Source organism: Xiphophorus couchianus, chromosome 22 (genome assembly GCF_001444195.1).
Source record: "Xiphophorus couchianus chromosome 22, X_couchianus-1.0, whole genome shotgun sequence".
Classification (NCBI taxonomy): domain Eukaryota; kingdom Metazoa; phylum Chordata; class Actinopteri; order Cyprinodontiformes; family Poeciliidae; genus Xiphophorus; species Xiphophorus couchianus.
In genome coordinates, this window is record NC_040249.1 from 18473345 (window position 1) to 18499478 (window position 26134).

Consider the following 26134-nt stretch of genomic DNA (forward strand, 5'->3'; position numbering starts at 1 on the left):
CAATGCTAAGCAGCATTAGTTTGCAAAGGCTTTATGAGTTGAATACATTATGCAACCATGTCCACAGAGCGTCTGGTTCCTCAGCTTTAGATGAAGCGGCGATTATTTATGTTTAAATCACATCTCTGAATGGGGTCATGTTTTAATATGCTTTAATATGCAAAAAGATGACTTGTGATGTGGAGATGTTCTTAGCTTTGCTGACCTTTAATCTCTTGTTTCATCTTATGGCTTTTCTTCTCAAAGTAGTCCAGACAGACATGACAAAAAAAAAGATGTTTTTGTACAAGTGTGTCAAAAATTAATCTTTAATCACAGCAAAAGCAAAACCTTGTTTTGAGTTTTATTAAGTATTTAGTCTTCGCCTTAGAAGGTGGGAAAAAAGTAGTTAAATCACGCAAGGTCAAACAGTATCAAACTGTGAATTCATAGTTGAGGAGCTAAAATGCAACGTAACTGAAGGCACTGAGAGCTTAATGTATTAATATTTAGTTTAACATAAAGGGGAACAGATAACCCAAAGTACAACAGGGAAAAAATGAAAAGAAATATACAAGAGTGATCAAAAACAATCAGAACAACTACAGTTCCAGAGGTTTACATACAACCGTCATAAATGTGAATGTTATATTAACTTTAACCTTTAACATATAAACAACAAGTTGATGCAGAAGTTTAATTTATTGAGGATTTTCTCTAATCCTCACAGGATCAAAACCATATATCTGGTTGAATTAAAAGCTTTTTTGAACATATAAGGAGGTTTTGGATATTTGTCCGGTTTTAAGACCCAACTCTGTCCAAGTTTCCGTCATGTGACCCAAACCGTCAATCTCTGATTTTAAAAAAAATTGTTATAATGTTCAAGAACAAACACAGGAAGCTCCAAACCAAAACGTTTTGAAACACAAGGCTCATCGACTCGTTTGGAGTCATCTTAGAGAAAACGTGCCTGATCAAAAATTGACTTAATACTCAAATTTTAACTTTTTGAGACGGTTCAACTAAAGTGGTGATCTCTATCCTTTTTTGCAGAGACCATATTTGAAATATTACAAAGAAAATGCAGCTTTCGTCAAAATTCCTTCACATGCTATTGGTTGGTGTTAAAAAGGCAGCCAATCAACGAGTGTCGTTCATTGACCTTGGTGCTGATTGGCTGTACCCAGAAGAGCGGAAGTAAGACAGACCATGGATGCTAGCTTCTGCAGTCGTGCAAAGACGGTTTCCACAGATCATAACAAGCCATATTAAGGTACATTTGGTGTTTCAACTATTAAAATGGGCATTTAGGAGCGTTTTAGAGCGAGTATCAAGTGTTTGCAACGTTCAGCCTTTCGCCGGCAGTCCCTTCGAGGACGTCTGTGGTTTCTCCGCAACTTGGTGAGCGACATTTATCAGCATAATTGTGAGGCTCAGAAAACGGATACAATCAGCTCAATTTGCACTCTGAAATCCATAAAAGACCTAAAATAATTACATTCATGCCCATAATAATAATGACATCTGAATATTGCTAACGGTGTTTGTATGTATTTTGGAGCTTGAAATGAATGAATTTGGTGACATTTTCTTTTTTTAATTTTCTATCCAGTACGCAGCAGTACCATTGGCAGTCCAGTAACCCACTGCATGATGCTACCACCTCCATACTTGATAATGTACATTTTGTTGATTACACAAAAAATGCGGAAAATGTTTAAGCTTGTTATTAATCCAACTCTTGTTTTCTGAAATGACTGAAGTTGAAAGCTGCATTATCCTTCCATCTTGATATAAATCGTTGAAAGAAATCCTTTATTGTCCTGAATTAATATGACATTCACGTCAGTGATGACTGTATGTACACTTCTGAGTTGAACTGTAAGTACACAGTGCACACTTTGCAGTGTGTTAGCAGTTGTGTTAGTTTTTATCTGACTTAAAAAGTGAAGGATCAAAAAAGAGACACTCATAAAACAGGTTATTTATAATGACTTTTAAGGCTCTGTAGTGAATTATCACAAACGCATCAAAAATATAACTAGGATAAGTGTTTTGCTCATAAATATGGTCAGTAGTAGTGTGTTTTTATTTAAATGTGCACTGCACGTTAGAAACTATATGTAAAAACCAGCATGTATACGCTCAGGGCTCTTTTTTCCCAAAGAACTTTTTAAAGACAGATTTGTTGCGAGGTCGCGGGAGGCTCGAGTAACTTTTCAGAGCAGAGTCCTTAAACACGTCTGGCTGCCATGAAGGTGAGGGCAGCACCGGAGGCTCCAGACCTCTGATTATCGACGAGCTGTCTGCCGAACTGCCCCCGACCACCAGAGTCACACAGTAGTTGGATCCTTTTTCCACCCCTTCTCCTCCAGGAGAGTGTTGCATGGGTTTAATCTTCTGGTAGGTTGCTGAAAAATAACCAGTATTCAGACTGAATGTGATAAATGATCAAATTCAGGCTAACCGCTGCAATCTAACCTGACGTAAAAGAGTGGGAGCGTTGCTTGCTGCTGAGCCAGTTCTGGCTGCTGGTTGCAGGGGAGTGAGAGGAGGAAGGAGAAGTGTTGTCTACAGAAAGTCTGTGAGTCACTGGATGCGTTAAGCTGCATTCATCCCCATCACCATCATCATCATCATCATCATCATCTGTGGGGGTCAAATGAAAGCAGAAAAGCTGAGTAAGAAGAGATTTACATTTACTGTAAAAACAAGCCCCTTTAGCAATCAAGTGACACTACAGCTGTTCAATGTGGAGTGCTTCAGCTCCACCTAGTGGCACCTGCTGTACCTACAACATCCAGCATTTCCTTTGCAAGATATTTATCTGGCTGAGGGTGAGTTCAGACACATGCAGTGCATGTCTCTTTTGGTAAACAGTTCTCCACTCTTACCACAGCAGCTTGGATCCAATGATGAGGTCTTGGACTTCTCGTCCGCTCTTTGGCTCTGGAGCATGTGACTCTGCTCTCTGGTGAGAACGACAATTTCTTTGGTTTGATCGCTGCACTGTTGTTTCAACCTTGGGAATGTGTGGGTGACTTTGTGCTGGGAATGGCAGAGTGTGCTGGTTTGATCCTGGCATCTAAAGCATAAGAGTGGGTAACAGTCAATATTAAAGAATGCTGCACAGAATGTTAGTATTTTATACAAATTGTTTTGAACATTATCTTACAAAGAGATGGGAAAGGCTTGATCACCAGGAACATTTGTTGGTGAAGACATGAGCTCACTTTGACCTTTGATAGACGAAAAGGTCCCATCACAGTTATTCACTACAACCGCAACTATTAACATAAAAAAACAGAATGTAGTACAACTCACTTAAGATTTTTTTTTTAATATTTTGTCATGCTCCAACCACAATCTATGTGGATTATATTGAGATTTTATGTCACAGATTAACACTAAATATTGCATAATTGTGGAAGGAAAACAATACATGAATTTCAAAACAATCTGTGAACAAAAGTGTAGTGGGCATTTGTATTCCAGAAAAAAAAACTTGTTAGAGGGTGCAAAGGGTTTATCATAGTGGCAGCATCATGCTGTTGGGATGTGTTTTTCTACAGAGAAGCTGGGCAGAGTCAATGTGAAAGCTGTGGAGGTTCAACTTTCAGCAGGATAACGACCCTAAACATACAGCCAGAGCTTTGCATCAAAGCATATTTATGTGCTAGAATGGTCTAGTCAAAGTCCAGACCTAAATCCTATGGAGAAACTGTGGTAAGATTTAAAAGCTAATGTTCACAGATGCTTTCTGTCAAATATGACTGAGTTTGAGCTGTTCTACAAAAAAGAACTGACAAAGATTTCAGTCTCAAGATGTGCAAACATTTTAGAAACATACCCAAAAAACAAGTGTTTACTAAAGTGACAGGAACAAAAAGAAATAAAGTAAAATGTTGAATCATTTTCTTTCCACTTTATTTGGTATTTTGTGTTGATCTACTACATAAAATCACAATAAAATACATTAAAGCGTGCGATCGTGGTGTGAAAAGTATAAAAATATGCTTTTGAAAGCCTCAGTATTATCACATTTACCTGTGCTTGCTTGTATTTTCATGATCCACTTCTTCATCAAGAAGCGGGAGGTGGTATTAAACAAGTATTCAGACCCGTCACGGAGCCTGAAGACCAGAAACGATGGCGGTAGAGAAAAATTTGTAGTGCATACATCTCACTGTAATTTGCAATAACAATTTGGCTGTTTGCCCAGGATTACCGTAGTCGGAAGCAGTTGGGTTTTTTGGTGTAGTCTGGGGCAGCCGAGCACTCAGCTCCCATGAGGTTCAGCGGTAGACCGCATGCAGAGCTCTGCAGCACAAACTCATTATTAGTCACCACATGCCAACTGCTTCACAGATATCATATCTGCTTTCTGCTTACGCGCAGTGTATCCTTTCTGTCCTGGAAGAAGCACAAGGTGTGTCTATATAGGACAGTGTGGTAGGAGTTCCAGCCTCTGGAGGCAGCCTGTGAAAATAAGATAAGACCACATGCTGCTGACTCTGGGTTTTACATCTGCTGACTATGTAGGCCTAAACATTTCTTACTTTCTTTCCTCCCAGCTGCAGCTTGTGCTTCTTCTCCAGGGTTCCCTCCATAGACTGATGCTCTGGTTTTCCACTCTACATGGGTTTGAATTAAAAACCACATTCATGCAAAAAGATCAACTAACAACAAACAATATTTCCACTCAGGTTTCAGTCTTACTAGGATGAAACAGCGCCCTCCTGTGGCTACTCGTTCTTGAGGCTTTGCTACGTCTTTAAGATTTTTCTGGCAGGCTTCATTAAAACCCATATTGACTGAAAGGAGACTCATAGACTGGTTCTGTTAAAAAAAAAAGAAGAATACACAGTCAGAACATTACTTAGGTTTGTTAAAGTTAAGATACAGACTGGCACCCCTGATACAGATGTGTAAAATATATATATATTTCGTTGCAATGATATGATCTCCAGAGCCAAATCAACCTTTTCTCATGAACTAAATCTCATTTAAAAAACTGTAGAGTCCAGCATGATCCAAAGATTGTGCAGAATAATAATCAAACATCTCTAGATACGCCAACCTTGTGAAATGTTATAGAAGATTAAGAAAGCTTTGAAACAACCGAAACATTCAAAACACTGATTTTCTTTAAATCAAAACTTAAAACACACCTGTTTAGAGTTGCTTTTGATTAATAAAAATTGGAATAGTTATCAATATATTTAATGTATATTTTGATGATGGCATTTGACAAAATGTATAGTTTATTGCTTGTTTAATAATTGGTTACTGTATTATGCTTATATTAGACATAACCTGCCTTGTTGCTAAAATGTGCTACACAAATAAACATTAACAGTAGACGTATAAATAATTATTGCTTAATTTTGGATTATTTTCCCCTCTGAATAAATTGACTCAAAGTAAAAGTTGGATTTTTCTAAATACTTCTGTGTGAGATTATTTTCAATAAAAGGTTATTTTATTTTAGGGCTTTTATAGGCCCTCTAACTATAAGTTCAGAGTAAAGATACTAAATTAATTATTTAGGAACCACTGTTGGAGTATTTATTGATACTTTGAGTGACATGACCCAACCTCAACGGCTTTAACTCATTTCTTGGGAATCTGTTAACATTTTCAATCAGGAAAATTAGACTTCAACATCAGCTGTTCACCATGTTTTTAACCTCTGCGAACAAATAAGCTTCTAAAATAACTTTACAGCATCAGAGTGGTGTCTTCCCCATACTTTAAGAAGCAAACTTACCTGTGAGTACCTGGTTAGCTCCTCTCCTTCCTTCATCTCCTTCTCTTCCCCCTCTTCCTCCTCTCTGTATTGGTAAACGTATCTCGGATTGTCGCCGACATCTGGAAGCTTCACTGGATCAGATGCCGTCTCGTTCAGCATCACTGCAGTCTTGCTAGCTGGTTCCCTGTTGGGAAACGCAGCCCAGGACCTCCGGTCCGCTGTGGCCAGAGGAGGGAGGTGATCTTTGGAGCTCTGCCACTTCTCATAACCCAGACAATTCTGGATGTGGGAGGGGAGTTTGAACTCGGCTATGAGGAGGTTTGGTTCTGAGACAGTGACCAGGTTTCTGTAGAGAACAGGTGGCTCTGTGACAGGAGGGGAGCTGGAAAGTGGATCTCTGGTTTGGTTGGGCTGGTACATGATGTCTGAGCAGATGCTCTGCCTGTAGTTGGTATTCTGTTTCCAGATGTCCTCCAGTTCTTCTTCTTCCTCCTCAAACTGCTGGTGGTCGACATGGACCGGCTCTGTGTTGATATTCATGGATTCTGGGGATGAACTTGAGAATGCGGCATAGTTTTCTTTTGTTGTAGTCGGGTCTATGCCTCCCACCTCAAGGGAAATAAGTTTCCCCACCACTCCTTTAGGCCGGGGCTGATCCGGACAGGAAGCGTCGGTGCAAAGCTTGAAACTGCTGGAGGTGGAGATGCCAGAATCTACAGAGTCCTGTCGAACACTGACGCTCATTGTTGACTTAAGATTCACTCTCACATGAGAAGCTTGGTTTGATTTCAGCTGAGGACTGTTTTCATGCTCACACAGGGATTTTGTGCATTTATGGAACTGGTGTCCATTCAGGTCCCGGATGAGCGTATGGACACTGAGACACTTGTGTTTATGAGGGACTGAGCAGCAGTTATGGGCTTGGTTCATGTAAATAGGCGGCTTTGAAGGTGGACTGATTTCATTTGTTGTAGATTTAGTATCTGACGAGATTTCGTCATCCTCCTCTGATCCGGCACAAGGTTCTTCCAGAGAAGATGGTTGTAAACTCACCTCCTCATCAGGTAGATCTTTTGCTGCAGCTATTGACTCCTGTGTTTCAGAAGAGCTATTTTCACTTCCTGTGATGGCCGCCAGGATGTGGGTCTGTCTGAAAGAGCTCAGAACTGTTTTTCTTTGAGAAAGAGGGTCAGAATCTGTTGCATCTGCTTTTTTAGACTCTGGAGGGGCAATAGTGATGATTTCCTGAATGCTGGGGATGAGGGTCATGTCTTTTGGCAGATCGAAGCTCAACACCGAGCCCAAAGAGAGGACTCTGCAGTGGCTTCTCCCAGGCTCTGATGGAGAAGTCGTTGGTCCGGATGATATGGCGTACGGAGTGATGCTGTTTTCTCCTGAACACTCTGAATCAATGTCTTTCAGAAGAGGGTTTTTCATGTAAGCCCCAGTGCCTGCAACATTTCTGTTCTTCTGTAAGCTCTTCTTCCTCTGACCCTCCTTCAGCGGCCATGTTTGAGTGTTATACGTGACCGTCTCAGAGTCATACCGCTGCACCCCACTGGTCTGCTCATCCACATCCATGATTCTCTGTATTGTGTGTCTGCGCTCGTCTCGCTTCCTTTTCCTCTTCTTGCTCATCCGTTTGAGGCTGCAGAAGATGGAGCTGCCGCCGCTTCCCGTTGTGGGGCGGAAGCCGGCGTTGGTCGTTTGTGGGTCAGTCACAGGGGAAGATTGTGAGGAGCAGGAGGAGGAGGCGGACGGCCATAAAGTAGGGAAGTCCGAGACTGTAGAACGGCTCTTTAAGCGGGGTAGGGTGATACTCTCGTACACCGGAGCCACAGCCAGGGTGCTGTCCTTAACATGCAGGTAAGTACTTACCTGTGAAAAGACAGAAAAAGATTAAATGCATGACGATGAGCGAATATTTACTGAATGTGTTCTTGCTATGTCTTGCAAAAGAAAAAAAAACAAAAGAAAACTATTTTTAGTAAAAGAACAACTGAAAAATATGTCATGCTTTTATATTCAGACCCATTACCTTTAGATACCCCTGAATAAAATCTAGTGCAACCAGTAACAATCAAATGTCACATAACTAGTAATGCATCTCTGTAGAAATTAAGCCTACAGCAGTTGGTTAGAAAACATTAGTGAACATATAATCATAAAAACAGCATGATAACCAAAGAAAAAGATAGGGATAAAGTTGTTGAGACATTTTACACACTGTTAGATTATGACACACTGTCTATTTAAAACAGTCCAGAAAGTAGAACATTACTTAGAGAAGCAGCTAAGAAGCCCATGGTAACAGTTAATGCTAACTATCACTTGCATTTCCATTCATATAACTACGCAGTTCGACATTTTGAAAGTAGATTTGCTTAATGGAAACACAGAAATAAAAAAATTAAAAAAACATTTTTTGATAAAAGTTTTGGCACTAAGATGATGTGTTTTTGTTTTTTGGCTGTAACAAAATTTATTTATTTCACCAAACTGCAATGGAAACAAAGAAGAACGCAACAAGAAGTAGTTGGAGGATGATTGTTTGGCATATTTTTTCAGTGACTTTAATTGCATTTCTTATTTAATGGGAAATTGCAAAATTGTGCTTTTTAGAGTGTTGACATAGTTTTGCGCAAAATTGTAATGGAAACACAGCCATCTTTACAGTAGTTGAGCAAAGTCTGTCACATCTCACTAACAACTATAAACATGCAAATGGAATAAAGCTTTAATAAAATAAATAAATAACAGACATTTAAATGATTTTTATTGTTTACAAAATGCAGAAAAAATGTGGAGGTAAAGTATTTCTTATTCCTGGGTTGACCATAGTGAAAACTCAATCATCTTGTTTCAACTTTGACTATTAAGGAGAATCTGCTGGTTGATTGGACTAGACCATTTAAAACCAAATCTGCAGAAAGGAGGACACTTCTATCCTGGGCTGATTTTTGAAGAAGGTGCTCTGGTCAGATGAGATCAAAGTGTAACTATGGCGGGAAGAAAACATGTTAGAGGCTGCAAACAATAGACTGAGGCAGATTCATTTTCTAGCAGGATAACAAACATCCTGAGATCAAAGCACAGAAAACATTCAAATTCAAAACCTGAATTACATCAAGAATCTGTGGCAAGATGGAAACAGTTTTTCCACAGGTGCTCTTCATTCGCAGCTCTCTTTTATCACATAATATCCCAATACAATACACAGAAGTGTGTGGGTGTAAAGATACAAAATGTAAGAGTAACTTTGCAAGGCGCTGTATGGTTGGCAAAACTATGAATGGCTCAACCTTGATGTTCAGTGAAATAAAGAATTTTAGAGAAACACTCATCAAAGAAAACTCTGGATTAACAAATATTTATGAAGCATACAGAAATTTATAAAAAGCACATGACAGAACATGAGTCCAACGGCAGACTCAGGATTTAATCAAAATCATATGTGTCTGCATATGTCGTCATACACAGCTGTAATGCCCTGACCTTTCAACTCTGTGACTAATCTCTTGTAGCTGCATAAGCTCCAGACTATAAATCATGTAGTGCAGTCTTGGGCCTTTCTGAAAGGTTCAGCACCAGTTCTCTTGTCTCATGACGGCAGCTCCACCGGCATGTGGGACACACTCCTACTGGGAGCCATTTTGGAGCTGAGGATGAGGTCACTCATTTCACACAATCACGGCGAGAGTCAGACCTGAGCAGGTTTACATCAGGTTCATCAAAGACAAGAGAGAGTTTCTGTCAACAGTCGCAGCAGGGAGGAGACTGTGTGTGCTTTTCTTACTCATTGCTCACCTCGTTTCTGTCATCACCACTTTTCAGCTTTAAATCTAGCCTCATTTAACAAGTAAAAATCCCAAATAAAACTTTTAATGACGAGAAAAAACAGTTTGGTTATCTGCTGGGATTTTACCCATTGATTTGAGTTTCTAAGAGACAAGCTGAAAATACAACACAGGGAAACTTTACTACTTTCTTTTCAGATTAAGTCAGCTAACACCTGAATTAACTTGTCCAGCTCTAATGAACAGTTCATTTGATTCAATTGTGTTGAAAAACAGAGGCACCCAAAGGTTGCAGGAAAGTAGCTCTGAGAGATTGGACTTCGGCAGCCCTTCATTAGGTCTAGGACAGTTAAACACAAAGTTGATAGAAATGAATTTAATTACAAAACCCTAAAACACAAGTGTCAAACTCCAGTCCTCAAAGGCCGCTGTCCTGCAGTTTTTAGATGTGCAGGACGCAGGTACAAAACACTGGAATGAAATGGTTTAATTATCTCCTCCTTGTGTAGATCAGTTCTCCAGAGCCTTGCTAATGATCTAATTATCCCATTCAGGTGTGGTGCAGCAGAGGCACATCTAAAAGTTGCAGGACAGCGGCCCTTGAGGACTGGAGTTTGACAACCCTGCCCTAAAATATAGTTTTAGCTAAAGGATGAGTTGCTAGCATGATTCAAATTAGCTTTAAGGGAAATGTGTTAATGAAAGTTAATTTCTGTGTCATTCTGTTTGAATTAGAAGAGTCGAATGTTGGCTTCATCAGGGAGTCACACTTCTTTCATCAACTAGAATAATGTCCATCAACTAGAATATTGTCCAAGCCAGTAATGTAGGCAACATAAAAGACTAATTTGTTTGAGATGTTTCTGCTTCAACACACCTTTATCAGTAGCAATTTTGTCAAAGAAAAAGCCATAAATTAAGGATAGGAGGAAAACATCCTCCAGCAGCAAATATGCTTAAAAATAGTGTTCAGAATTTTTGTAAGTTTCAGCAATTTAAGGCTTTTAAGACCTACATAATACCACTAGGATTTAAATGTAGGACCTACACAAGCCTGTTAAATCTGCACGTATTTAAGATCTACTAATGCCTAAATTTTATTTAAAACTCAGCAGAAACCCTGGAGGAGCAGTTTTCTGGTGAATGTTTTTGTCCAGCATGATTGAGCACCAGGTCATAAGGCAAATAGGATAACTAAACGTTCTAGAGATCAGACCATTGACTTTTTCAATCCCTTGAGATGCTGTGATCAGTCTTCAGGAAGATAGCGAGGGGGAAAAAAGCTCTAACGAACCAAGAATGTGTCGCACTCAACCAGGATTTGGACCAGACGTTGGGGTAAAGAGTAACAGGGGGAAAGGCAGCAATATTCAAAAAGAAACATCAACACTGGAATTATAGATGCTTTGCTTAATCTTAATGTATTTCTCAATAAAAGCCTGCAAAACATATATGTTTACTATTCAAATACAGCATAAAAAGGAAAAATTTAAAGACTCAAAACAGACTTTTCTTTTTCAAAGAATGAATAAAGTTAACTTATTTAGGGTCTAAACATTTGTTGCATCTATTTATTCTAAAATAGATTAAAGATATCTATTTTTTTATTCTCAATCTTGTTCTTTGGTTTTATATTTGCCTCGCAGAGGAGCCAAAACCACTGGGTTGTTGAACATTTTGTATCTTCTACCAGGTTAGGAAAAAAGCATGCTACCCTCAGGAAGCAGCTGCACACTGCATGCAGTCTCAGCACACTTGGAGACGCTGCATGCAATCCCAGTTCACACTGCGCAAATTACCTCATCTGCGCTCTGCCGATAAATCTTTTTTTTTCGCTTTAAACTACCGAAAGTATTTTCCAAAATCCCCTGGCAACGCCTCCAAAACTTTTTACAGGCAGAAGACTGAGGCCCAGCGGGCTGAGGGAGAGAACGAGGGGAAGATAGAAAGTAGTGAATGCCAAAGGAGAAAAGAATGACCTGCAGTACAGAGAGGGAGATCCCATGCAGTGTTGTTGTAGAAAAGTGATCATCGAAGCCTGAAAGCATAAAAATTTTCCTCTTTTCTTTGAACAGATCATGTATGTAACTGATGTTGGGTGATGATTTGTGTCGAGTGCTCCTCACCCTGTGAACAGGCTCAGAGGTCTCCTTCAACTTCTCATCTGTCCCAGCAGGTAGGTCGAGCACCTGCACTTGGCTGTCCTCATTGTTCCCAAAGCTAAGGATGAGGTTTACAGCGCCCCCAACAGGTGGGCTGCTGCTCTCCTTCACCAACATAATGTTTGCTTTGGGAGAATCGCCTCGTGGGCCGATCCTGTTCATGATTTCATACCCATCTTCTGATGTTTTCCCTTCGCTCTCTTCATTACATTCAGCTGCATTTGTTGTGTCCTCAGAGGTCCTGATGGCATGTGATTGTTGGAAGTATTCGGGGTCGGCAACCGAACTCTGTGGGAAAACAAAGACGGGCTAAATATTTACCCTGGTGCAAGAGAACTCGGGTTTTAGATCTTACAAAGAATTTCAGACTAATTTTCCAGATTTATCTGTCATTTATGTTAAAACATAAATACAAAAGTATATAAATCCAGCCAGTAATGCTGTAATTCGGAGTCTTGATTTCAAGTTTTGTGTGTAAAAACATTTGTTTTACAGTTTAAGTTGATTGAGATGAAAAACAAACAACTTCTTGTTGTGAAATCTTATCAAATTGCATGGTTAGTCCCTTAGTCTTTCTCCAAAATTAAGAACCTTTAAAATAACAAAATTCTAACTTAGCCTTTATCTCATCACTTTTTCTTTTATCTAATTGCAGGACAAATAGCTTAATTGCAGATCTACTGTATTCAGTGGATCTCAAACTCCAGCCTCTGAAGACAAATGTCCTTCAGCTTTTAGATGCACCTCTCCTTCAACACACGTGAATCAGATAATTAGATCATTAGGAAGACTCTGCAGAGCCTGACTGCATGCTGAGGTAATTCAGGCATTTGATGGAAGTGTATTGGGCCCTTTTGAAAGCTGGAGACGATCAGCCTGCGAGGGCTGGGGTTTGACATTCCCTTTTTCATGGCCTTATTGAGCCTGTTTGGGTTTTGTCATAAAAATGGAGGAGGTACTTTTGCTTTTATTTGGACAAACTCCCACCAAGCTGCTAATTTACCTCTTTAAATGAGTTCCATATTGTTGCTTCAGAGTAAATGTTATCATGTGAGGGTTCCTCTCTGTTCTGCTTGTGAAGCCACTGTTGTTTCTGAGCTCTCCAGTGCACTGAGATCCACCCAAGCATGCTCCTCAGTTCCTCCATGCGTTCCTTCACCTGCAACACATTTCCAATTAGAATCATCATCCAACTCTATGTAGTCGGTAGTGATTCGATAGAGTACATATCTGCTCACCATCTGTGTGAGGTGGTGTTCTTTGTTTAAAAGAGTCTTTGCTTTGGCTGCCAGCTCATCAAACTCGTTAAACTTTTGCTCGATTTGGATGTCCAGCTCTGCCGCCAGTGGCCGCTGTCCTTCTCTCCTGAGGTGCAGTGCAGTGTCTGAGAAAATGCATGACCTAGTGTCTTCAGTCCATGAGCTGTTCAGAGGGATGTGTAAGAAAAGGAGGTGGTGTTAGGAGACTGGGAACAGTAAGAAACATGAGAATAAGCAGACTATCCCTGATAGGAAACACATTCGTTGGCCTGTCACACCCAGGAAACCTGCTTTATCCCTAAATTCCCTGCTCCCCCTGAGGCAAGAGCTTGACAGTGAGAACATCCTGTTCTTAAGCAAATGTTCCCAAAAAATGGATTACAAATTGTAGCAAAGACAGGAATGTTGACATCCTGCTTACATCATTGCAAGGTAGCTCCTGAAGAAGCACTGGAGCTCCACAAACTCCTGCAGACGTGATCTGTTGTCCTTCACGCTCTTCTCCAGTTCACTCCAGGCCTGCAGCGTAGACTGGGTCTTCACCTCGAATGTGTACGCTTTCTCCGGACACATCTCCTTCAGACGCAAAGCCTGGTTCTCCATCTTCTTTACATCCTCCTTCATGATTTCATAGTCAATCTGCAGAAAATCACAGAGAGGATCTATCATCTCTCATCAATCCTCCAATCATTCAAACAACCTGGACTGATTGTTCCTCTGACTATGACCTCATCGTCATAGCTCCATGCATATTATTCTATTTGAGGCCCATATGTGGACCATATGGGCCTCCACGTTATAGGTTGCCGTCTTGACCACTTTTTTACTCCATTTTTTGACAACGCTGTAATTAATAGTGTTCAGGGCTCTCTGGGAGCAACGCTTCATGAAGTTTCTCAGTTACAGCAAGCTTCACCAACGCTGAGTTCCTGCATGCCTGTCTGCTGATGCAACAGTTATTTCTGTTCGGGAGATTAGGTCATTTCTGCTCTTCAATCAAATCAAGTCCTGACAGCTGAATGCATGTGTGTTTGTTTTGCGTGTGTGATAAACACAACGTTGGCCAACCAATGAGTCACGCAAAACTCTACCATCCCCGTCTGAAACTCTGCTTACCCAACCAGATTTATCCCCCAAAACATACACACACACAACACACTTTTAGAGTTAACAGAACAATGACTCACTGGAGAACAAACAAATAAATGTAGTGTTTTTATTAAATCTTTGCACGCTCCATGTGTACGTGTGTGGCCAATATGCACGGCAGCTGATAGGAAAAACTAAACATAGCACAAAGTGGTGCAAACAGGGCACATTTTTGCTGTAGAGAAGAAAGTGAAGCTAATTTTTCAAAAAATAATTCTGAGTTGTGTAATCAGTGATGAGTCATTTCTCTTTTCTGCATTTTCCTTTCTTACCTCCAGGTGGCCCAGTCTGTCCCGGAGCGGCCCGAAGCCGCAGCGGTCTGGCTCGCACTGCACGGCCATGTCCGTCTCCTTCTCCAGGATCTCCAGGCTCAGCTCCTTGCTGCTGCACAAACCCTCCTCCACGCGCACCGCAAGGCTGACATGCTGGAGAGGCAAGATGTCTTTATGAGATGGGACTGTCATTAAGATAGTGAACTTTTATGTGTTTTACAACAGGAGCCACAAAACGTAGCATATTTTTTCACATGCCAACCACAAACTTTGGTCTTTTCATTTATTGCGATTGTATTTGCTAACCCAACAACAAAGTAGTGCATGATGCTGAAGGAGAAGGAAAATGATGCATAATTTTCAAAGTGTTGTACCAAGACATAAAAAATCTATGGTGTAGATTATTCACTTTATAGAGCTACCTTTTGCTGCAAGTTTTTAGCATGCCTTAATTTTTCTATATTGGACAGAATAGAGAGGGTCTGAGGAAATTAGTTTTCTAACATATTTGATTGGGATTCTGGGTGTGGCCTTTACAGAAAAATTAAAAAATCATCCCCACAGCATGATGCTGCCACCACCATGTTTCACACTAAGTATGGTGTGTTCAGGGAGATTCATCAAATCCAGATTATTTATTTTTACTGTAAGTGAAACAGAACAAGTATGAGAGAAAAAGCATAAAGATGAAAAATTGCTAAGTATGGTAAAACATAAAAGTGGAATTGTTGTGAAATAATCCAATTTTTAGAATCAGTGCACCACGGGCTAATGCTGATCACATAAAATGATCAAATGTTATTTCTCATCTTTTTGTGTATATATACAGTACAGACCAAAAGTTTGGACACACCTTCTAATTCAATGGGTTTTCTTTATTTTCATGACTATTTATAAGGCAAGAAATCCCACTTATTAACCTGACAGGGCACACCTATGAAGTGAAAACCATTTCAGGTGACTACCTCTTGAAGCTCATCAAGAAAATGCAGAGTGTGTGCAAAGCAGTAATCACAGCAAAAGGTTGCTACTTTGAAGAAACTAGAATATAAAGGGTATTTTCAGTTGTTTTACACTTTTTTGTTTAGTGCATATTTCCACATGTGTTGTTCATAGTTTTGATGCCTTCAGTGTGAATCTACAATGTCAACAGTCATGAAAATAAAGGAAACTCATTGAATTAAAAGGTGTGTCCAAACATTTGGTCTGTACTGTATATACAGTATATATAGGTACTGGAGTACATGTTATGGTATTTATGGTAAAACTTTCCCTTTACTGTAAAATATTTTTATTCTTTATTCTCTTTATCCAGATTGGCAAAAAATATGTATAACATATTCTGTATGTTGTACAGAATATATAAACAGAATAATATATATTATTCTGTATATATATCCAGTTCTGTTCTGGAAAAATGAAGAGCCCACTGCACTGAACCCCATTGAAAACCTCCTGGTTATTCCACCAAATATTGGTTTCTGAGTTAAAACATTAGTATTGTTTCTAAATGAATATGAACTTGTTTTCTTTGCATTATTTGAGGTCTGAAAACACTGCATCCTTTTTGTCATTTTGACCGCTTCTCATTTTTTGCAAATAAATACTAAATTTTTGCTTAAAATTTCAGAGTCATGTTCTCAGTAGATCATAGAATAAAAGAACAATAAAAAGTAAAATCTGAGAAACTGATCATTTAAAGTGATCTCTCAATTTTCCAGTGCTTTATATATATTTATATTCTAACATGGTGTGGGTCTATTTGCTTGTCACTTTGCTGCCGTTTTTCACATTTTGGGACAATGAAGGATATTTCTATCCTATTTTATTTTAAATGGCGAAGTCTGGAATTGTACCTACAACCATCTGATTACAAGACGACTACCACTGAAACACAGCTGGTTACAAATGTATAAAACATCTTTTTAGATTATTTCTGTTTCAAAAAATGCCTTCTTTCCAGTTTGCGATTACTCTAATTTGTGTTTTTCCTGTAACATAAAATCCTATATACAAATTTTATAGTTTGCTAGTTTAACAAGACTGTAAAAGTTTAAATAGTATGAATACAAATACCTGTAAAATTATGTCATGGCTTCTTTGTGAATATGATAGGTTTATACATGTGCCAAAAATAAAGCAAATCAAACTAAAAATCCTTATTATAGGGCAGAGCGCTTAAGACAGCAGTTCTATTACAGATCATAGAACCTGAAAATGATTAAACACCTATTAAGCTGTAACATTTGGATCTAATCAACAGTATTTAAACCTCTTAAAACATAAACTTTAAATGTAGCTCCTCAGTTTAAGCACCACTCCTCGTCTAACCTTGCTGAGCAGTTCCTGGATGGCGTGATCGTGGCTTTGTGATCGACCTCTTTCCCTCACAGTGTCGTTCAGCATCTCCACCGCCTCCCGCAGTTCTTCCACAGGGTCACCCATAGTTTCTATCTGATTGTCTCCAACACCGCTGCTTTGGAGCCCAAGTAACGTAGGGACTGAGGAAATGTCATTATGTAGAGGCTGTTGGACACATTAAAAATGGAGATGTTTAATAACGTGAATATTACTCAAGATAACGTGATCATTTTCGATGTGTAATACCTGATCAAGATTATATTGTCCTCCGATGAGCTCTTGGCTCTCGTCCAGCTCCAAATGCTCCAGAAACTCAGTCAGCATGCGTGTGTCCTGCAGCTTTGAGCTCTGTAGGATCAGGGCACTGAGCACACACTGATACCTGTGCAACACAAACGCACCAGCATGGTTTCACCAACAAGCTGCTCCTATGCGCTCATCGACGTTCAGAAGAACCACATAAAAGACACAGAGGTCAGCTCACATGATGATTGTTTCAAGGCTCCAGCACTGCTTATTTTATCAGTATATCATGTGAGCATATGCAGTACCTTACAGCACAAAGCTTGCATGTGCTATGATGAAGGGATTTGCTTTCTCTAGAATAAATTAGCCTTAAATCTCTTTCTTTTAGCATTAAATAATGACATCAGCCCAGGTGTTCCACAGCTGCTTAGTGTCTCTGAAGAATGCTTCACACTTTTCTTTTATTGCAGTAGCTTAGCCTTGCACAGCTGTAAAGCACAGAATAACACTTATACTACAATTATCGGACGACAGTATGACACTGTTGCTCTTAAGGTAAAACTAAAACTTTATTTTCTGTTTTCTTTCATTTAACATCTTCCTCACTGCCATGGTGAGAAGATGAGCCTTGGATGATGGACAGTTTTTTATCTTCGTGTGCCATTTGCTCGTTTTTAAGAATCGATACACATTTGGGTTATTTAATGATGGGCATGTTCTCTTGTTTTTATCATTTTTAACAGAAGCGTCTGTATCTCATTCTAAACTAAAAGTTACTGAATAGCTTGATCAATAAAAAAAATATGTATGAATTTAAAAAATGGTTCAGTTGCTTTTGCTTTGCAATGATTGTAGGGCCTTTCTAAATATTTTAGAGGAAGATTATCCCACTGCAATAAAAAAGAAAAATTTGTTTTACAGCTTTTACACAGCTGGATGGGAGGTACAGATAAGGATAATCCTGTATCTGCACCGTTGGTCTCTTGGACTAAACAAGCGGTAATCTCTGCCTGATCCAACACCACCACCCTGGAAACACCTAAACTGAGACATTTCCATGCTTTCATTTTCTTTGCTCAGGCTGGTGCACTTTTTTCCAGAGTCTGACCTTCTGTTTATAGACACAGGTACTTCCAGAAAGCCTGTCAACATCGTTAGGTTATACTGTGAGCCTACATGACAGGCTGTTCTTCAAACTAATGCCAAAGAGTAAGGCAACCTGTCACAAACTAAGTGGTTAACTCAGAAGAACAAGCTGAAGTTATGGAGCAGATCTTCCAACATGCTACTCGATACACAATTAATGAGAGCATGGGGAGTTTTTTATTTTTTGCCAATCTGGATAAAGTTTCAGGTTATGAGATCTGTGGGTAGTTATATTTTCTTATTTGGTCTACAGGGCAACATTATTTGTCTTGCGTTTAAACTGGGAGTTTTATGAATAAATCCTTCCATGTTGAATTACAAACATGGCAAACACAAACCTGTGATGTCTTGGAAACGCTGACATACTGTATTTTCGGTGACTGGCAGAAACTGCCAGCATCATTCATCCCTGATGGGTTAAAATCCATAACATGAATCTTCCATGATGACAAACGCCGGCAGCTAACCTCGACCCCACTTACTTTCTCTCCAACTCCTCCATGCGCGCTGCCAATCCCCATGTGTGGGGGTGACTATGGCCATGAAGGCGGTCCACCTCCTGCCTCAGAGCGCTGAGCTCCACGCTGCGAGCTGCCACCTCTTTCTCCAGCAGGCAGCTCTCCCTCTCGGCCCGGCTCATGGTTTCGGGGTCGCCGGCGATGGCGGACGCCTTCATGGAAAGCTCCACGGACTCCAGCCAGGCCTCCAGGCTGCCGAGGGCTTGGAGCACTTTCACAACCTTAGCCGAACAGAAGCAGAGGAAATGTTGAAAATGTGTGCAGAATAGTATTTGTCAAGATGGAGAGGCTTTCTTTCTTAAACATTTAAAAGATTTAGTGCACAATGAAATAAAAATAAGTCAGAGTTGAAAGAAGAACGCAACAGCATCAGTAATTATATGTTTTATAATAACAGGCTTCTTATTTGAAGCAAAGCTCTAAATTAGATTTAACCCATAATCAAATTAAAGTATTTATATTTCTCTAACTATATTCCATTTTATTACGTTTCACCCACAAACCTCAGTGTACGTTGTTGGGATTTTATGGCAACACAAAGTGCTGCATAATTGTGAAGAGATACAGAAAATATAATGGTTGTAAAACATTGTACACAAATTAAAATGTGAAAAGTGTGCCATTTGTTTGTTTCAGTCCCCTTTAATTTCCTGCCCTTAAATAAAATCACAAATTACTGAGTTAAAAAGAGTCCATTAGTGTGTAATTTAATTTAATTTATCCAAGCAGCTGTCCTGTGAAAGCCTCAGAGGTTTAGAGAACATTAGTGAGCAAACAAGCAGAGCTGCAAAATCTCACCAAGTAATTTTTGTCTATTTTCTAGTGCAAAAATCTTAGGACATCTGCAATAAAGCAAACTTACATGTAACCTTTAATTAAGAAATAGAAAAGATGAATAGAGCTTAATAGAGGGCAATACTGTACTTGAAGAAAACCTGTTAGAAGCTCTAACAGACTAAAAACTGGGGCCCAGAAACGTGTAATGCACCCCAGAACTACAATGGAAAGAGTCAGAATGAAGCGCGAGTTCAGAATGGTCCAGTCAAAGTTCAGATTTAAATCCAATGGAGAATCGATGTTTAAAGATGGTCTCCATTCAGCTCAAGATATTTTGCAGAGAAGAACTGTTAAAAATTTCAGACAAGATTTGCATTACTGGTAAATGCTACAAAGTATTGGCTCAAGAGGATGGGGGCTGGATACAGATGTATGCCACACTTTTCAGATTTATTTTCTAAGGAAGTCTGAAACTGATGTTTCAATTTATACACTTGTGCTGAATTTTAATGAAAACATGCAAGTTTATGGTTGGAACCTCACAAAATCTGAAAAAAGTTCAAGCATCAAGTATAATTTGTCAATGTACTTTATAAAGTACATTGAAAAATGTACTTTATAAATAGGAATGCGAACAATTAATTGAATTCCGACTAATTGTTGATAAATGTTTATTAAAATAAAATTAGTTCCAATTGATTCATTAATAATGTCTGCTGAGACCTTGTTTAATTGTTGTACTTCGGCGCTAATCATACTTAAACAGAGTCAGTTGATACAGGGATAAAGATGGCGGCCATACCAGAACGGGAAAGAGAAACAGTCCAAAAATGAATCCAGTTTGGGATGGAAAATGCACTTTATGCAGTTCTGTTTTAACATATAAACACCCGATAAGCTTCTTGGGTTAGCAATATAACTTATAGCGCTATTTCAGCCGATCTACATTATTCTTTTCAACTTTTATTTTTTCATTCAGCAGCCTAAGAGGTTCATGTTTTGTTATATTTTATAAATATATCAGTTTAATAAATGTGAGAAACCAACAGTTGAAACAAAATGATGTTAAAATTTAAAAGAAGATTAAGAAAATGTTCACTTATCAATTAATTTAGTTGACTGATAATCTGAATCAACTTTAGACTAACTCATTAATCTTAGATCATAACTTGGATCCCTAGTTGTTATCATACTTCTCTGAATCAGCACCAAACAGTGGTAGAACCGATCCAGAATAATCTGTCCTGACGGTAAATCTTCCTAGAACAGCATGACCTCAGAGAACAATCTGTTCAAGGATTATTAAAAAATGAATCTCACTCTGAAGCCCAGTTTCTCAGAGGCCTGCAGAAACACAGCATTCCTCTGGTGCCTCCTCCTCAGTTCTTCCCACAGGACTTCCAGCTGGCTGAGGAACTCCTCAATCCTCGCACTGCCTGGGTGCTGTGCACGGACCAGCCCGTGACCCTCCTGTTGAAGGCGTTTTCAACACATGAGTGCAGGTGATAACTCAGAAATCTTCTCACACAAGATGTCAGAATGTCGACTAAAGATCTGCAAAGATTCTGCACATTTCCATTCAGCGGCTGCTCAGGCGTTAAAATGCCTCCGTTTACCCTTTTGACCACTTCTATCCTGGCTCTGTTGTTGAGGATTTCTTGTTCGAGGGCCTGTTGACACCTTCTGGCGGCCTCCAGTCCCTCGGAGCTCGCCATCGAACACACCTGTGTTGCCACGGAAATGTTGTCTTTCAGCCAGGACAAAGTCTGAGGAGGAAAACAGAGAGAAGAGGGTTGGATGGTGTAAAAAAAAGAAAAAGACAAGTACACACACAACCTGTAACTTGGCTACCAAAACAACAGAAGACATAGTTATTATGATTTTTTTTTTTTTTTTGTCTTTTTCACTTTTATACCACTCTGGCTTTCTCCTATATTCCAAAAACATGACTCTAATTTGCCCTTAGATGTGAGTTGTGTGGCTCTTTGATGGACTAGTGACCTTTCCACGGTGTACCTTGCGTTTTGCCCAGTGATGTCATTAAAGCTTCCTACTGATGGGTTTAGTGTTGGAAATGACTAACATGGAGCTCTGCATTGGCTACTTCAATTATCAGACACCGGGAATTGGTTTTCTTCTATTGTTTATGTTTGAAAAGTATTGCCGCTTCCTCTGTCTTTATTATTGTCATCTGACTCTGGCAATTTATATTTATTCCTATAAGGAAGTTTTTTACTTCTTGTCTTCTTCTTTCTGTGCATTTTAGGTTTTTTGTTACATTCGTGTTCATCTTTCCCGGTTTGGTTTGTCTCTCCTCTGTGTCTAGCTCAGTTTTCTTTGTGTTTACAGTTCTTTCCCTGTTTTGCTGATCTGAATCCCCCTGTTATTCTCTACTGCATGTCCCTCTCTCCCTGTGATTCCCCTTTAAGTTGTCTTTATTTGTCATTAAGAAATCTGAACACTTTCATGACTGTCAGTCTATACGTTTGGGTTTTTGCAAACCAGATTATGACAACATGTATTAGAACTTATTTTAAGGTGCTTTTATTGTTTATGAAAAGTATTAATGGCTTTAATCCAATCTATCTATCTGGTCTGCTTCAGATATTCTAAGAAAGGCCATCTGTTAATTCTTAAAAGTACAAGTTATTGTGAGGAGTCATTCATTTATTACAACTTTTTTTTATTTAAAGTTGTCTTATTTTATTATGATCATCTTAATGTCTTAAATGTTATTTGTCTTTTAATCTTGTTTTCAGCATTATTTTTTTAGTAAATTATTTTCCTAACATTATTTATTTGTCTTATGGTGAAAATTTGCTGTTTCTTTGCTGCTTACATTTGTCTCTGGTGTTTCTTAGTTCTACATTTTTTGTGAGATTTTATTCTAGCTGTCTGATAATTATGTTTCGCTGTAATTGGTTGTCAACCAATCAGTTTAGATATATTTCATATTTCCAGTGAGCAAAATAAATATTAGCTGAGGCAAGAATCCAAGATTAGAGCACTTTCTAAATCAACAGTCTTATTTTATGCATGCATGACAACTAATCAAAACACTATGCAATCACCTCTGATGCGTATAAGCAGTAATTATTTAGTGTTGGGATTTGTATGAAGGCAGTTGCAGAAATAAATTTTTAGCTGCATCTGAGAGAAATCTGATCACCTTGTCAGCAGACAGAGTGAACTTCTGGAGCTGCAGGTGAAGCTGTGGGTGGCCTCGGTGGCCGGCGGGAAGCCTGGGCTCCACTCTCGACTTTCTGCTGCAAAGAAAACTGATATGTGACTCCACTTACGGTTAACTTCACATAAAGACATTTCCTTGTGTCATCAAGAGAGAAGTCAAGCACAACAGTCACCTTAGTTCATGTCTGCTGATGGCTTCGTTTACACTGAGTGAGTCATTTCCCTCTGGTGAAGAGCTGTGGTTCACTGATTGTTGGTCGTCTTGTTGGCTGCTCTGAGTTTGGCTGTGGCCATCAGCGATACTCTGCGGACAAAAGAGTCAAACTTTCTGTAACCAGAAAATGTCAAAAAGCAAAACCTGATTAAAAAAATTCATGAGAAAAAATCATTTACATCTCTATCAGTCTGGAAAGGGTTATAAAACCCTTCCAGGGCTTTGGGCCCACAGTGAGAGTCATTATCCTCTTAGGTAGGAATCATAGAACAATGACGAAGCTTTTCCTATTGCGTAAGGAACATGACGCATTTATCTAAAACATCCTGATGATCCTCGACTTTTACGATGATGTTCTGTGGACTGATGAGACAAAAGTGAAACCTTTTGGAAAGTGTTTGTCCCGTTCCATCTAGTATAAGACTAAATATATTTCAGAAGAACATTTAAGAACCGGAGCAATAAATTCTGCTCTCTACAACAAATTTCTGAGGGAGAATGTTTGGGCAAACACACTTGGGAAGTCCATCTTTGAATGTTTAAAAACGTTTTGAAGTGACATAGTCAAAGTCTGGTTCCAAAGATCTACATGCTGATGCCCCAAAAGCCTCCAATCTAGCTGAATCAACATACTTCTGCAAACAAGAGTGGATCAGATTTCCTCCACTGAGATGCAAAAACTCATTTCCAAATAAAACAAACAAAAACAAAATCCATATAGTTGTTGACCAGTTGTTTGTATAAATATTCCCCTTTCATTAATGAGATCACAACATGTAAACAAAATTTTGTGTTTACTGGGGTTATCTTTATCTGACAGTAAAATTTCTTTGATGACCTGGAAGATTAAGTGTGATTGAAATGTAAAAAAGTAGGGGGAAATGACTTTTTCATGGCTGCTAAATAATTACTAAAGGCTTCAACAAACTCACAAAGCAGGAATATTATATTCTCTTCCAGTTTCAGAGAAGTGTTTCTAACTGCTAAAGTAAATTTCATAACGTTGCAGAAGGCTGTGCAGGAAAATAAATCTCACAAACAGTACATCAAGAAGTAATTGTTGCTCTATTGATATTTATTAACTTCCCTCTCTATCCTTTGCAGGGCTCCTGTTTGCCATTTCTGCATGAAATTATATTATGAATGAAACCAAATTAGCAAACATGTGCTGTACTGCTGTGGTGACGTAAAAGAGACATTGTAGATGAAACCGATTGTTATTCTTAAAGCAGCTGTGTTTATTCAGCATTAAGTGATTTCCATAACTGTTCACTGTTACAGCTGTGCAGGCGAGTTTTTAACAAGGTCAATGCCGTGGTTAAAGCCTCTACATGCAGGAAGACATCACCAGCCACTGAACCACTTTTACAGCCATCTCTGTGTGTTTAGGTTGACCAGGGATCTCCACTGGGCTTTTTAATGAGACCTCCATGTTTGTCTAGTTCAGAGCTGACTTATTGTTGGAGCAGAAGAAAACCTAAAACTAAGAATCTAACATTTTTACGAAGTGTTCTGGGAGCAATTTTGACTTAAACAAATATGCTTCTTTTCACTTTTAGTCAGTTCTGTTGAAACAAGGATGTGGTTTATTACTTTGGAGTTAATTCCTCATTTTGAGCCCAGAACCTTATTTCTGTGATTGACAGCAATAAGAACCAATCCATCAAACTGCCTCTTATTGTCTTTATTTTAAGCAATTGTAGCAATTTTAAATTATTTGTACATTTAACACTGGCTATCATATTTAAATATCTATTTTTTATGGCTAATATTGATTACTGAAGAAATAAAGTAAAATGCACTTCTAATTCTAGAATAATTTTTATTTGGTTGGGAAATCTGGGCCTGAGCTTATTTTTAAATTCTTGCATGAACAATATATATTATAACAATATAATATAAAACTAAATTTAGTTTTTAAATTATCTAAATTATTTTAAAATGGATTGCAGATTTTTACTTCTCTCATGTTATCAGATAAAATAGACAAATCATTTTTGAAATACATTGGTAAGTCATTTTATTAGCCACATCACTTTTTCTTGATTTCAAGATGCAAATTTCTTATTGTATAAATAAGACCTAAACTGCAACTACTTTATCTAAATATCTTTTTCAGAATATATTGATAATTTAATCTCATAAACCAAACAAATTGAGACTTAAATTCATGATTTGTTCCTGTTTAATGCACCTTCAGTGAACATTGTTGGTCGCCATCATTGCCTTTTTTTACAGTGTGTTCTAAAAACAAATATTTCAAAACAGATTAATAACTTTTTCTTATTATTTATTTGTTATATTTTTCATCATGTTCACAGATTTATGTTAGTAAACTGTCTTTGTGCTCGTAATTTAAAACTTTTTCATATAAGGTTTTTGAATAATGTGGAATTTCTAAACTATTTTAATCATCCCATTTTGTTTTTTCAATCAAAGCTAATTATGCTGTAATGTACAAATATTAAATTGTATTAAATATTCAATTGTAATTTTCCAAATATGCTTATAGAAAGATTTATTCAGAGCAAAATAAGACCAAAAATTATTTTAAATGTAGTTATTTTACATAATACAATATATTTTAGTAAACTATCTGCCTGAATCTCACTGCAGGATGTCATCAGGCCATTTCTTTGAATTAAATGTATTAATTTACATTTAGTAACGTAAATGATTACATTTATTTGATATTAACTGTTAGTTTCTCAAAGCAACATGGTTGCTTCTCTCCTTGTTCGTAGTGGCTTCTGCTCAAAAACAAGTGATTATCTGCTAAGTGATTTGTATCGTTGTAGTAGTAATACTGATATGTAACAGTAAACCTAATCATGTCTCATTATAGCTCAGCATTTCCTCTCTCTGTAATGTTTCTTATCTGTTTTCTGCTGATCCTTTCCACCTCGGAGTGTCTAACCGTCCTGCGCTCCGAGGTGATGTCAGCCAAGAACTATCATTTAACGCTGAGCCCATCTGGTCTGCAGCCGCAGCATCTGGCCGCAATTAGTCGGAGAAACAGACGATAGCCATGTTTACCTCCAGAAACAAGAGGCCGTAACTACCGCTAACACAAAGACACTGATGTATGGACTACTGACTGAGGCATGTTCTCATAGGTACAGAGATGATAAGACTGGGGCAGTTTACCATTAATCTTTCAAGAAAGACCAATCTACGTGAAAAAACGTCATGGATATTTGGGCTGAACCGTGAGAGAAAGTCATGCGATGACAATTTCAGTCGTGCTAGATAAATCTACATTTTCCTCTCTCCTCTGTATCTCTGTGACCTTTGGCATCTTTAAAACCAC

General features: G+C 38.6%; 1 protein-coding gene across 8 annotated transcripts in view; it reads right to left on the minus strand.

Annotated features, from left to right (window-relative positions):
- Nucleotides 1-292: 292 nt before the first annotated feature.
- Nucleotides 293-26134, minus strand: part of mymx (myomixer) — a 41538-nt gene continuing 15696 nt past the window's right edge. For 3 of the 8 annotated variants that reach the window (XM_028006739.1, XM_028006741.1, XM_028006735.1), the window contains 23 exons: nucleotides 22784-22914; nucleotides 22591-22687; nucleotides 21038-21187; nucleotides 20742-20891; nucleotides 18609-18865; nucleotides 16981-17116; nucleotides 16705-16899; nucleotides 14374-14526; nucleotides 13374-13591; nucleotides 12932-13115; nucleotides 12697-12852; nucleotides 11658-11981; nucleotides 11331-11450; nucleotides 5753-7612; nucleotides 4702-4821; nucleotides 4542-4616; nucleotides 4375-4461; nucleotides 4211-4302; nucleotides 4030-4115; nucleotides 3158-3269; nucleotides 2877-3067; nucleotides 2464-2631; nucleotides 293-2393 (listed from right to left, as the gene is read on the minus strand). In XM_028006739.1, coding sequence (XP_027862540.1) covers nucleotides 2128-2393; nucleotides 2464-2631; nucleotides 2877-3067; nucleotides 3158-3269; nucleotides 4030-4115; nucleotides 4211-4302; nucleotides 4375-4461; nucleotides 4542-4616; nucleotides 4702-4821; nucleotides 5753-7612; nucleotides 11331-11450; nucleotides 11658-11981; nucleotides 12697-12852; nucleotides 12932-13115; nucleotides 13374-13591; nucleotides 14374-14526; nucleotides 16705-16899; nucleotides 16981-17116; nucleotides 18609-18865; nucleotides 20742-20891; nucleotides 21038-21187; nucleotides 22591-22687; nucleotides 22784-22914 — 5328 coding nt within the window. In that variant the 3' untranslated portion in view covers nucleotides 293-2127. The remainder of the gene's footprint in view (nucleotides 2394-2463; nucleotides 2632-2876; nucleotides 3068-3157; nucleotides 3270-4029; nucleotides 4116-4210; nucleotides 4303-4374; nucleotides 4462-4541; nucleotides 4617-4701; nucleotides 4822-5752; nucleotides 7613-11330; nucleotides 11451-11657; nucleotides 11982-12696; nucleotides 12853-12931; nucleotides 13116-13373; nucleotides 13592-14373; nucleotides 14527-16704; nucleotides 16900-16980; nucleotides 17117-18608; nucleotides 18866-20741; nucleotides 20892-21037; nucleotides 21188-22590; nucleotides 22688-22783; nucleotides 22915-26134) is intronic. The other 5 variants (XM_028006736.1, XM_028006740.1, XM_028006738.1 and 2 more) reach the window with 5 other exon arrangements.